Consider the following 12,511-nt stretch of genomic DNA (forward strand, 5'->3'; position numbering starts at 1 on the left):
GACTTTTCCGTATCTGCTCCGAGAATTGCCAGGTTACTACTAACTACTAGTTGATGACTCCGATTTATATTTAAGGCCCGCACTAGCACATTGACATTAATCTGTTAGTACTATCATATATACTACTATTAAAGGAGGAAGTGACGACTACGGGCATAAGACCTTTTGATCCCATTTGTTCTTCGATACTAATATCTTTACCATAATGGGAAGCCTTCAGTCGTGGGAGCAAATTGTTTCCCGGAAGCGTTCTCTACGGAATCAGCTCCTAAAGCCGTTTCAAGTCAATGATATCGACCGGCGTCTCCCCAAGCTGCTCTCTGTCCAGGAGCGCACGTGTATCCATGAAGATCCTGCAATCCAGGAGATCACAGACATCGACAGCGTGCCTAGGCTTTTCGAATGCCTGAAATCGGGCAAATACACAGCTGAGCAGACGACATTAGCTTTTATCAGAAGGTGACCTGCATTGCCCTGTCTAGCTTTATCCCCACTCTGACTGACTCTCTTGACACCAGAGCTGTGGTAGCCCATCAATTGGTAGGTGGAACTGGCATAGACAAGCTTCTATAGATCACCACTAATACCCATGATCCGACAGACCAACTGCCTCACGGAAATTGTGTTCGAAGATGCCTTAGAACAAGCCCGGCAACTTGACCATGCCTTCACACAAACTGGTCAAATCAAGGGACCACTCCACGGCATTCCGGTTACAGTAAAAGATCAGTTCAATGTCAAGGGTGTTGACACCACACTTGGCTATGTGGGACGTTCTTTTGCTCCCGCTACAGAAGATGCAGTCCTAGTGCAAATGCTCAAGGATATGGGCGCTATTGTGCTGGCGAAAACCAATCTACCACAGAGTATAATGGTTTGTATCGACCTATCTCGTCAATGAAAGCCACAGTTCTGACCTGTAACTTAGTGGGCTGAAACAGACAATCCGCTTTGGGGACTGACCGTCAACCCACGGAATCCTGAATTTACACCAGGCGGTTCTACCGGAGGGGAAGCTGTTTTATTGGCATTGCACGGCTCTATCCTGGGATACGGAACAGACATCGGTGGCAGTGTGAGGATTCCTCAGAGTCACATGGGTCTGTATAGCCTGAAGCCTAGTGTAAGTCCAACCACCTTCCCAGATCTGCTAAGGTAAAGTGAACTGACCTGACCGACAAACGCTATAGAGCAGTAGGCTTCCGTATCATGGCGTACCGGTGTCTACCGAGGGGCAGGAGCATGTTCCCTCTTCAGTAGGCCCCATGGCACGAGATCTATCATCTCTCTGCTATGTAAGCCGACTGATTGCTAATGCACATCCGTGGCAGTTAGACCCCAAATGTACCCCGTTACCCTGGAACGACAGCGCACACGAAGAAGTCCAAAACCGGCCTATGGTGATCGGACTCATTTTAGACGATGGAGTGGTGAAGGTTCATCCTCCCATCGAGAGAGCGCTCCGGGATCTTGCCGCAAAACTTGAAGCGCACGGCCACGAGCTAGTCCTCTGGGATGCTTCCGATCATCTAGAATATATCCAACTCATGGACACTTTTTACACTGTGGATGGGGGTGAAGACATCCGCCGCGATGTGGAAGCTGCCGGGGAGCCTTATATCCCCCACGTGGAAGCATTGGTGAATCGTGGAAAGGCCATTTCCGTCTACGAGTACTGGCAGCTCAACAAGAAGAAGATTGCGCTGCAGAAGAAATATTTGGATAAATGGAACGCAACCCGCTCTCCCTCTGGGAACCCCATTGATGTACTCTTGGCCCCGACAACGCCCCATCCTGCTATTCCCCATCGAACGCTGCGGTGGGTTGGATATACGAAAATCTGGAATTTCCTTGATTACTCCGCTGTTACATTCCCAGTGGATCAGGTGCGGGCTGAGGTGGACGAACTGCCAGCAGGATATCAACCGAGGAATGAACTGGACGCATGGAATTGGGGGCTTTACAATGCGGAGGCTATGGATGGTCATCCGATTAATGTTCAAATCATCGGCAAGAAACTAGAAGAGGAGAAGGTCCTAGGAGCAGCGACTGCCATTGAGAAGATTTGGCGCAGCTAGTTTGAGACATCTATAGCATAGTCCAATAGTCCAATCTCGGGGTGTCTCTAAGGTTTACTCTAGATAATCATCTAGATATCTCCATCGCTCCGAGCGCAACCCCCACTTTCCCGCGAGACTTACTCCAACCGGGCCGTTGGAGTCACTGCCAGAAGTGGAGGCGTCACTGTTGGAGTAAGCCAATATACTGTGTTTCAATCCTGAGCAGGTACTAACTAGTTAGTATCTAGATAGCTAGCAGACTAATCAGACTAGATCGAATCATGACAGTTATCGACTAAATAATACGGAGTACTAATGGCTACAGTAGCATCTGTATACTGATAAGGCTCTCTATTGCTGTAGTACCGACTCTCTCCATGCCCGGTTATCGCGCCTTATCTTCTCCCCCTCCGATCAGTTATCGCATATGACCAAATTAGTCGGTACCCCCTCACTGATCGACTATATAAAAGAATAGCCAATGGCCAAGGTTGGGGGTAGTGTGTTACCCCTCGGTTAAACGTGTAGACTTGACTGCCTGCTTCTCACTCAATCCACCTACATTTCCGACACATAGGTCTGCCACATCATCTGAGATTAAACCCAATCTCCCTAACACAGGAAAAAGAACACCAACATGGGCAAGAAGCGCGTTCTCGTCAGTTATGGCGTCGACATTGATGCCGTCGCCGGTTGGCTGGGATCCTACGGCGGCGAGGACAGTTCCAACGATATCAGTAGAGGTAAGTAAAAAGCCCAAACAATAAGCAGAAACAAACACCCAATCGATAGTAGTAGTGGTAGTACACTCACTCACAACCTGCAGGACTCTGGGCCGGCCACATCGGCACCACACGTCTCCTCAAACTCTTCTCCAAATACAACATCAAAGCCACTTTCTTCATCCCCGGCCACTCACTCGAAACCTTCCCCGAAGAATGCGCCATGGTACGAGATGCCGGCCACGAAATCGGCCTGCACGGCTACACACACGAAAACCCCTCCGACATGACCCTCGAGCAGCAACGCGACATCCTCGATAAGACCTATCACCTACTGTACGATTTCACTGGCAAGCCGCCGCGGGGCATCGTTGCGCCATGGTGGGAAACCAGTAAAGAGATGGCCGATCTGTTGCTCTCCTATGGAATTGAATATGATCATTCCATGTCTCATCATGATTGTCAGATGTATTGGTTGAGAACGGGCGATACTTGGACTAAGATTGATTATTCCCAAAAGGCGGAGACTTGGATGAAGCCGCTGGTTAGGGGCCAGGATACGGGGCTCGTGGAGATCCCGGGCAATTGGTATATTGATGATTTGCCGCCTATGATGTTTATCAAGTCCGCGCCGAATAGTCATGGTTGGGTGAATCCCAAGGATGTTGAGGAGCTTTGGAAGGTGAGTTTGCTTCTTTTCCGTCCTAGGGGGTTTAATTCGTTGGAACTTGGGGCCTTTTGATGTAACTGATGTTCTGGCAGGATCATTTTGACTACTTCTATCGCGAGTACGATGAGTTTGTCTTTCCCATGACTATTCATCCTGATGTGTCGGGTCGTCCGCATGTTCTTCTTATGCATGAGAGGTAAGTTGGGTGATTGTCTGGTTCGAATTCTCATGTGGGATGCCTTGCTGATCGGATCTAGGATCATTGAATATATCAACAAGCACGAGGGCGTGGAATGGGTCACTTTCGAACAGATGTGCGATGATTTCAAGAGCAAGAACAAGCCGCCGGAGGGCGCTAGGATGCCTTCTGCTCCCATGCCTGCAAGGAAGTGAACCCGGACTGTTGAGCTGGCCACGAGTTGCATAGTCTCCAACATGCAAGTTCTATGATGTATGAACTGAGCCTAATGAATGATACCGGGAGTCTATATCAATGATAACTTGAAAATCAAAAGTGTTCGACATATGCTAAATACCCCAGGGCTTGATATAGCCTTGCTTTGTAAACGCCCCAAACTCCAAGTTATGCCTGCATCTAATTTACACTTTCATTTTCATCTCAGTTCTTCGGTGGCTCAAAGAGCTGCGGCTTCATGTTGATCTTGCAAAGCTTCGCAACGCAGCCGCTGAGTTGGAGCAGTGACTGCACGCCGTCTAGGATGCGCATGTGCGTGAAACCAATTTCCCGGATGAATTCCAGCTTGGAATGTTCTGACAGAGTGGGAATTGTCTTGGTGACACGGAACATGGTGCTGATGATATCATGGGAGGAGTACCCCAAATCCCTATAGATACAGTCAAAATAAATCCACGAACGTATAGTTAGACTGCAATGGGATACATACCATAATTCATTGAGTGTCTCCAACGCCGCATCAATCTTGCCTTCCCAGCAAGCCTTGATCATTGCCTGGACCTTGATCGGGTGCGGGCTGTCGACTACCCTGAAAACGTTGTCCCCACTGACGAAACCAAAACCCGACCATGTACTCTGCAGGTTGTTGATAGCCTGACGCATATCTCCCTCAGCACTGAATACCAGGGCGGCAATGCCCTCTTCGTTATGTTCCACTTTCTCGGCGTCGCATACTTGCTTCAGACGCTTGACGATTTGCGCATCGGTCAACCGAGCATAACGTAGGATAGCGCATCGCGACTGAATCGGCTCGATGATCTTGTTTGACTGGTTACAGGCGAACGCAAATCGTGTCGTCGATGAGTAAATTTCCATTGTACGCCGCAAAGCTTGCTGGGCACCTGATGTCATGCTGTACCATGCGTGAGCATCCAAGACAGACGTTATAGCTCATTGTCCAGTACGTACCTATCGGCTTCATCAAGGATAACAAGCTTATGGCGACCAGGCGGCAAGGTGACTTTCTTCTGGGCAAAGCCCTTAATCCGGTTTCGTACCACGTCGATACCTGTAGAGCAGATCAGATCAAAGCCGCCTCTCGTCTCCCTCTCATAGTGCGGTAGATGTACCTCTTTCATCACTAGCATTGAGCTCCAGAACCGCCTCCTTATATGCGTCCCCCAATAGCTGTCTCGCCAAACACAAGATCGAAGTTGTCTTTCCGATACCAGGCATGCCCGAGATGATAACGTGCGGCATGTTTCCATCCTTAGCGATAATCTTCAAGCGCTCGACTGTTTCTGTGTTTCCAACGATGTCATCGAGGAATACTGGGCGATATTTCTCTACCCTGTTTTCAAAGATTGGCAATTAAACTCGGCATTCTAAGCTGGCCTTGGTGCTGGGACCTGATGTACGTACCAGGGCAATTCATAGTCAGGAGGGGCGCCAGCCGTATGCGCCTTGAGGCCATTGCGAGAGGCACTGGCTGAGGATTCGGCTTGAACCATAGCGAATAATAACTTGATGTAAATTTTATGCAACCTCAGACTGAATGGTTTCGTTGTGTGCTAGACCGAGAGCAGGAGCAAAAGTGCTGATGATGGGTTAGAATTGAAGAAGCGGGAGACGCGAAAGTCGAGGCGGAGACGCGTCGGCATAGATTTGGCCCAAAAGGGTAGTTATTGTTCGCCGGTGCTGAAGCCAAAAGCGACTGGACTCCTGCACGATCCCAAAGAATTTCATTCGTTACGATGGGATAATGCAAATAATACCCGTTTATACTATTACCGAGCCAGGTATAGAAATACCGGTTTTGATTTGCTCAAGCACACATTTGTTCTCAGAGGCAGCCAGTTGACTGATGGGTTTTGCTGGTGATGCCTTTCGGAATCCCGCCTTGCAACTTCAACCTCAATACGTATCTAGGGTCTTCTGTATTCACGCCCCATAACCATAAGATATTGCTCCAGGCCAGCAATTATTATGCTCACTCGAACTCCTACGTCGGATATTCTTAATCTCACCATCCATTTCTAAATTCATTTACTCAGTCCTTTCGGTTGCTACAACATCGACCTCACGACTACCGAAACCAGTTTTGCCTGGACCCAAAACACATTGCTAATCAGCTTAGAGGCATCCTTACACATTATACCTACTTGTGTACACATTCAGTATTCCTCTACACCTACTACCCCTACGCCCCCACAATGGGAACAACCTCCGTCCGCCGCAATCTCTTCCACCACCACATTAGCAAACGCGCTGGCTCGACTGGCCCCGCAGGTTCATCTGCGCAGGGCAAGCCCAGCAACGGAACCTCTGGCCTATCATCGCAGCTGCTGCAATCAAATTCGGCTGAAGCACCTACATCTTTGAGCGCCGGATCCGTTGACAACGGGGAAATCGTGGTTAAGGACAAGAACGGTAGCTACAAGCTTGATGTCCCTGTACTACCCCCCTTGATTGGTGAAGATGGCGAGGAATTGGAGGATATAGAAGGTGTGGGTGCCGGCGATGGTTCCGGCGCAGCAGGGAGCAATTTGAGTGCGCAGGAGAAAGAGAGTAGGTGGAGATTCAGCTCCGCGCCCCGAGGGCCCAAGTCAGGCGAGCTAATAATGAGTTAGAGATGGAGGCAAACCTTGTTGAGATGATGTATCGGAATCGAAACAGACAAATGAGTATCGAGCCTGCCGGTGAGCCTCGATTACATTCCCAGGGTCTATGTTGCGATGCGATTCGGCTGATGTCTATAGAAATACTCAACCGTATACACCAGAGCCTTCGCAATAAGGTTGCCGCCTTGGAGGAAGATAACTGGATGTACGAGGCTGAAGTCGACTCGAGGGCCTAATCGATTCGTTTGCGATATGATGGTCTATACTAATTACTATGCGTGATGAATGATGCGATCAGACTGCAGTCTACTACAACATCAAATTCCCTTGACTCCCCTCTAATCGAGCTCCATACTCGTCGGAGGCGCTTCCACCCTCTTCGACCCTCCTCTGCCCTGAGGTGCCATCCGGGCACCAGCACCATCCTGACCGCCACCAAAGAACATGCTTCCCATCATATCCAGCAGCGGGTTGCTCTGCCTTGGGATCTTGATTGCGAAATATTGCTCGCCTATCTGAGACAGGGCGTCATCCCAGATTCCGACGTCTCTGATATGAGATGCATAATGCGCCGTCAACTGCTTATACAAATCCGAACTACCGCGCTGAATCGTAAGGAGCAGCATGCTGATGAAATTCAACAATGGCAGCGCGGGGAAGACGCGTACGTCAGAGCTAGCGCTGCTGACATCTTGCACGCCGAGTGAGGGGTTTGTGGAGGAAAGCTTTGACGTGAAAATGAGGAAGGCTTTGTTGGCGCTGCGGAGGTTTCCGATCAAGAGATATGGGAATACCGCGCGAGAGGCATAAAGTGCGGCAGTGTGCGGTTCGTCATGGGTGTACCACTCGAATTCCAGTTTGGCCAGAGTCTCAGCTGATTCCGAAGTACCAAAGATGAGATGCTTTTCCGCGTCATAGGGTTCGTGGTCTAGAGATAGCTGTTATGAAGTCGCCCTCAAAATCAGAATTAATATGGGTCTGCATACCTTCCGCGTATACCGATCCAGCGGCATGATGCAACTCAGGGTCGCCGCGTTCTAAGGGTCCAAACCTGCCACTCCAACCGATCATCTCCTGGATAAACCTTTTCCGGGTAGGCTCTTCGGGCGGGAATTCGTGCAGAAGTTCGATTAAGCGCTCTGTAGATTGAGGGAGCCCTCGGTCAGTCTGCATATACTTCAAAAAGGCATCGTAATACATCGGCAACCTGGCGCGGCGATGTGTAACAGGGCATAGACAAGCACTCACTCTTCCGAGCCCGCCCCTCCGCATCGTCATTTCCTCCAGTGATCTCCCACCCCGCCTTTGTGTAGACTTCAACCACCAACATGATCGCCAAATCGCCGCCACTGGCAGAAGCACCCTGTTGAGATCCAGCTTTCAGTAGTGCGGCGGCGCCGCCAGCAAGAATCTCTGCCGCCGCATCGTAGTTCGCTTGCTTGATATACCGCGCAGCGATGACCCGCAGTTGCTGGTGAGCTTCATAGTAAGCACCAGAAGCGATCCTTCAGGAAGACAAGATGCGTCAGTTATCATATTCCATTTGGCAAAACATGTAGACATCAAGAAACTACTCTGTGGGGGGAAGCAAGGTGGGGTTGGCTCACTTCTCTCGTTGTCGAGCAATTGTCTTGTCGATACGTGAGGTCATCTTGTACGGATGAATCACCAGGGGCGACTATGCAAGAGGTCGGAGATGCAGTGAAAATGATGGCTTGATATAGCGATACAACCACACAAAATAGTATAAGAGGGTAGAAGCGAAGATAAAGCGGCCACAACAAGTTCGACAGGCCTGGACGGGGGATGGTTGACGATGTCAAGCCAACTTGCGGCCGGGAAAGTTGATGGCCGGGCGACTTTTGGTGGGGACGCGCTTCGGTTCTTCCAGAATGACGGGAGCAGCTGGACTGAACTACTGCAACGACGATCTAACTTATTTCTTCCACTCCACATTCGCGAGCTGCAGGGTTCTTACCTAGCTATATTTGAAGTGGATGAGTTCGCTCTTATTACTACAAATTGTTTTCTACCGAAGCAACATCAGTACACCTTTGACACTTGAGTTCATGCGGTCTTAATCCCTGGTATAATCTCGTGAAAGGCGCACGCGCACGGCAGAAAGAGTACATAGAGTAGTAACCCTTTCGGCGCATTCACATCCAGTCACCAACCAGACCCGGGCAATATCTCAAAAACATGGACCGCAAGGCCTTTGACATTCAGCCCATTGGTCGCTTCTACGAAGCTAGCGCTGCCATTCGACGTCCGAAGGTAAGCTTCACTAGTATATCCAATTCCGAATGCCCAAAGCCGGCCCTTAACCGTTGTCCAGGAGATTGCATGTTTCTCTTACGATGATGAGCATAAGTTCCATCTCGGAGATTCATCAATGAAATACTACTATCCGCCATGCCTCCCCGCGGACCTGAACCGCGGTTTCGAGTCATTTCAAAAGCTAGATGATTCAGCTGATGAGCATCTAGACGCTCTGCTCGAAACAATCATGGCTCTGGAACAAGAAACCCAGAAGAAATGTGAAGCTGATATCATCACATGGAGAGGCATGATGACCAAGGTAGATATCGCTTATAATGTGTACCAATTGGATGGGACCGAGAAATATGCTCATGTTCGGTAAATCTAGATCCTTGCAGCTCCATTTGATAACTTGAATGGGTGTGTATTCACAAATCGTCGCTTTCCTGCTTCAGCCATTGATTTGCGTACAGATTTGAAATGAACGCGACCTGCTTCCAGGTATGTTATGGGCCATTAAATCGGGGACTCATTGCTAATGTACTTCTAGGGCACAATGTTGGTTCATGCTAGCCTGCTATATCTACTGGCTCTCGACTCTAATAACCGTCTAGATTTATCGAAGAGAACAACAGCTACAAAAATGAGCAGAAACGAGTTCAGAAGAACCAACGAATGCCTCCGGGAATGGCATCTCAGGATCTGATGGCCTACTGGGGTGAGACCTCACTCCTTATTGCAAGAAATGTTATTGACCAAGTCAGGCTATAAATTCGAGACTCTTTCAGTGCTCGATCAGCCATGGGACCCGACTCCTCGCAGAGAGATTGAAAACCGAGAGGAGCTCATTGTAAACAACAATGCCCAGTATTGTTCAGTGGTGCGCACTGCCATCGGCCGCGCACGCCTAGTTATTGGTGGGGAGGTAGATGCAAGTATGTCATAAGGCCACCTACCGCTCCATCGCCACCACTTGCAGCAAAGCATATGAATATGTTCTAACGCATCCTATTCACAGTCTGGGATTGCAAACCTGAGCGAAAAGAAGATCCTATCCATTGGGTAGAACTGAAAACTTCCGCCGAAATAAGGAATGACCGGGACATGGTCAAATACGAAAGAAAGCTTTTGAAATTCTGGGCCCAGTCATTCTTGCTCGGTGTACCCAAAATCATTGTCGGCTTTCGGGACCAACAAGGTATCGTCCATCGTCTTGAGGAGCTCGAGACTGCCGCCATACCTGGAAAAGTCAAGAAGCTTGGCCGTGGGACTTGGGACGGAAATATTTGCATAAACTTTGCGGCCACCTTTCTTGAATGTGCGTATACCTTCGATTTCGCCTGCCCGAATTATAATTCTCGAAGAAAGAAAGAAACGGGATCTAAACTGACTGTTGCAGGGCTTAAAACTACTATCCAAGAGGAAGGCACATGGAGAATACGCAAACGTGAGAAATCGTCACTAATCGAAGTCTTTAAGGTGGAAGAGAGTGGAACTGGCGATATCATCTCACCAGCATTTTCAGCCTGGAGATCCAAATCTTGAGCCATACAAACACTGAATCATTGACGTTTTTTCTTATTTCCAATGGTTCTGCGTCTGTGGACTACTCCAATAAGAGAGACTCTCCGCGGCCCCAAGTTGCGCAAAAGTGATGGGGCTGCTAACAAAACCGCACATATGGATATGCATGCCTCTTGGCTTGATGCATATGATCTCGCTTGCGACATCGTCTGAACCGACCCGGTCGCTGGACGGATCTAACCAGTGCAGTGACTAGTATGTGCCGTGCAATCACTGCATATAATGCTTTCTATCTGACATCTATTTTGCTGCCCCAAACGCCAGGCCCTATACCAAACTCGGCCAGATGTTATGGGCTCTTCAAATGATGTCTTGACTGCACCCGCTATCTGCAAACATTTACGGTGTGAAAGCAAGAATGCAGATGGGTCTGCTAGCATGCACTGCGCTGAAGTATCTCTCTACATAGTTACCCAAGGGTCTCACAAATACATTTGCATCGTAATGCAAGGCACCTCGGTGCTGTTGGAATTCTCTGAGACATTCATTGTTTGTCTATCTGTTTTGAGGGGACGGAGGGGCTTGTACATCTGGCTCCGCAGGAGAATCAGGGCCCTTTTCCTGGCCCTCGTGTAGCAGCTTTTGTCGCTTTCGTAGATATTCATCACGCGCGGCCCGTTTGGCGGCGCTCTTAAGAGCTCTCCTATGGACTGAGCCGTTGATGTGTATTTGCCATTGCTCATCACCCATCATGGTCTTGTCGCAGATGTCACAAGTCCTGCACTTGGTGACGGATCCCGACTCTTTCTGCGGCTGCGACTCCTTGGCGCCTAAAACGGTCCTTGCGAGTTCTGACAGTGATTTCGGGTCGGGAGTGGGTTCGTCTTCCAGCAGAGCGCGGACAAGACGTTCGGACGGCTCGGTAATATTCTGTTCCCATGCGTCGACATTGGTGCTGTCAAGGAGGTAGAGGCGATTGGTCGAGCTTGCGTCTGCAAGGGCCTGCCATAACTTGTTTCTGATCCATTTGATTTGAGACATGGCATACTGCCGCGTTGCAGTCTTGATCGACTCAACGCCAGATTTCTTGAGGTTCTCTAGCTCGGCCTCATCCACCGAGCCTGCATGTAGTGCTTCGAGATAGGGTGCTAGCTCTTTGTATCCGATAGACACCCATACACCGCGGCTCTGGTCAACGGAGACGCCCTGGGCTTTCTTTTCCTGGAGGTAATCCGACATCTGCCTGGCTTCTGTCATTAGTCCTTGCTCTAGCATTGCATCCACCCGCTTGTCCAGCCGCGTGTTGAGCGTCTCCTTCTCCGAGTGCACCCAAAATATCATCGTCGGGAATCGCAAGTGGCCGGCACCCGTAAGGGAGTCATCCCGAGTCAGGGCTGCCTGCTTCGTCCGCTGTTGCTCCGCGTAGATCTCCGACGCGGGCCTGCCGGTCTGGAAATAGATCTCTAAGGAGCGGCGGATTTTGCGTGCTTCATTCGGATGCCATCGATCCGCCATGACCGGATCGACTTCTCTCAGCTTCTGCAGAACCACCTCAGTAGGAGCGTCAAGAATGGGCCATTTAGTCGAAGACTTCGGGTCGTTATCTTCCGTCAATCGATTTTCCGCTTCCTCCGGCACATCGTCTGCGGTGGCATCCTCGCCAAGTAGCTGATCCTTAAACAGGACGGCTTGTGTATAGTAATGGGTACCGCCGACCAGGACGGGAGTTTTCCCTCTGGCGTGAATATCGTCAATGAGTCGGAGACTTTCGCTTCTGAATCTGCCCACGAACCATGGCTGTTCATCCAGCTCAACACAGCTTATCAGGTGGTGCGGGACACCGTTTCGCTCCTCGACGGGGATCTGGTTGGTGATGATAGGGAGACCGCGATACATTTGCATGGCATCGCCATTGATGATCTCCCCGTTAAATCGCGAGGCTAGGTCCACTGCAAGCTAACTACAACCTTCAGTAAAGCAATGCCTCAAAAGAAAAAAAAGACAATCCCAAGATCCTGGCGGAGTAAACGCTCTCACCTTTGATTTGCCCGTGCCCGTGGCACCGACGACAGCGATGAGCGGCTTCATAACGGAGGGGCGTTTGAGAGACATAAAGCGTCGGAGGAATGGTTGCATGAGAGGAACTTGAAATAGGGCCGAATTAGCATCTTTACCTCGACAAATGCATCTGGCAAAGAAGACCGCGAGCTGATGGGCTCGAAGGGAGGTTATTCTGGCGG

At 49.8% G+C, this 12,511-nt stretch overlaps 7 protein-coding genes across 7 annotated transcripts; 4 read left to right on the forward strand and 3 right to left on the reverse strand.

The window, feature by feature from the left end:
• Nucleotides 1-205: 205 nt before the first annotated feature.
• On the forward strand, nt 206-2,078 carry AKAW2_60656S (amidase; the record flags this gene model as incomplete). The annotated part of the gene is made up of 5 exons (XM_041692806.1): nt 206-459; nt 519-540; nt 602-874; nt 929-1,123; nt 1,191-2,078. The coding sequence occupies 5 exons, from the start codon at nt 206-208 to the stop codon at nt 2,076-2,078; spliced, it is 1,632 nt and encodes a 543-aa protein (XP_041546154.1).
• A 619-nt stretch (nt 2,079-2,697) lies between these two features.
• On the forward strand, nt 2,698-3,845 carry AKAW2_60657S (polysaccharide deacetylase family protein; the record flags this gene model as incomplete). The annotated part of the gene is made up of 4 exons (XM_041692807.1): nt 2,698-2,803; nt 2,887-3,464; nt 3,545-3,648; nt 3,710-3,845. 4 exons carry the CDS (start codon nt 2,698-2,700, stop codon nt 3,843-3,845), a joined length of 924 nt encoding a protein of 307 aa, XP_041546155.1.
• Nucleotides 3,846-4,071: 226 nt separating this feature from the next.
• RFC4 (replication factor C subunit 4) lies at nt 4,072-5,378 on the reverse strand (the record flags this gene model as incomplete). The annotated part of the gene is made up of 5 exons (XM_041692808.1): nt 4,072-4,297; nt 4,358-4,780; nt 4,837-4,936; nt 4,998-5,218; nt 5,290-5,378. 5 exons carry the CDS (start codon nt 5,376-5,378, stop codon nt 4,072-4,074), a joined length of 1,059 nt encoding a protein of 352 aa, XP_041546156.1.
• A 702-nt stretch (nt 5,379-6,080) lies between these two features.
• On the forward strand, nt 6,081-6,724 carry AKAW2_60659S (uncharacterized protein; the record flags this gene model as incomplete). Its single annotated transcript, XM_041692809.1, has 3 exons — nt 6,081-6,435; nt 6,498-6,566; nt 6,627-6,724. 3 exons carry the CDS (start codon nt 6,081-6,083, stop codon nt 6,722-6,724), a joined length of 522 nt encoding a protein of 173 aa, XP_041546157.1.
• A 102-nt stretch (nt 6,725-6,826) lies between these two features.
• On the reverse strand, nt 6,827-7,766 carry AKAW2_60660A (protein GET4; the record flags this gene model as incomplete). The annotated part of the gene is made up of 2 exons (XM_041692810.1): nt 6,827-7,416; nt 7,475-7,766. The coding sequence occupies 2 exons, from the start codon at nt 7,764-7,766 to the stop codon at nt 6,827-6,829; spliced, it is 882 nt and encodes a 293-aa protein (XP_041546158.1).
• A 921-nt stretch (nt 7,767-8,687) lies between these two features.
• Nucleotides 8,688-10,292, forward strand: RAI1 (DXO/RAI1 family decapping nuclease; the record flags this gene model as incomplete). Its single annotated transcript, XM_041692811.1, has 9 exons — nt 8,688-8,762; nt 8,824-9,066; nt 9,136-9,167; nt 9,221-9,248; nt 9,298-9,305; nt 9,362-9,465; nt 9,512-9,682; nt 9,766-10,065; nt 10,147-10,292. The coding sequence occupies 9 exons, from the start codon at nt 8,688-8,690 to the stop codon at nt 10,290-10,292; spliced, it is 1,107 nt and encodes a 368-aa protein (XP_041546159.1).
• Nucleotides 10,293-10,826: 534 nt separating this feature from the next.
• AKAW2_60662A (tRNA dimethylallyltransferase) lies at nt 10,827-12,407 on the reverse strand (the record flags this gene model as incomplete). Its single annotated transcript, XM_041692813.1, has 2 exons — nt 10,827-12,227; nt 12,309-12,407. 2 exons carry the CDS (start codon nt 12,405-12,407, stop codon nt 10,827-10,829), a joined length of 1,500 nt encoding a protein of 499 aa, XP_041546160.1.
• Nucleotides 12,408-12,511: the final 104 nt, after the last annotated feature.

The sequence above is a fragment of the Aspergillus luchuensis genome, chromosome 6 (genome assembly GCF_016861625.1).
Source record: "Aspergillus luchuensis IFO 4308 DNA, chromosome 6, nearly complete sequence".
Lineage (NCBI taxonomy): Eukaryota > Fungi > Ascomycota > Eurotiomycetes > Eurotiales > Aspergillaceae > Aspergillus > Aspergillus luchuensis.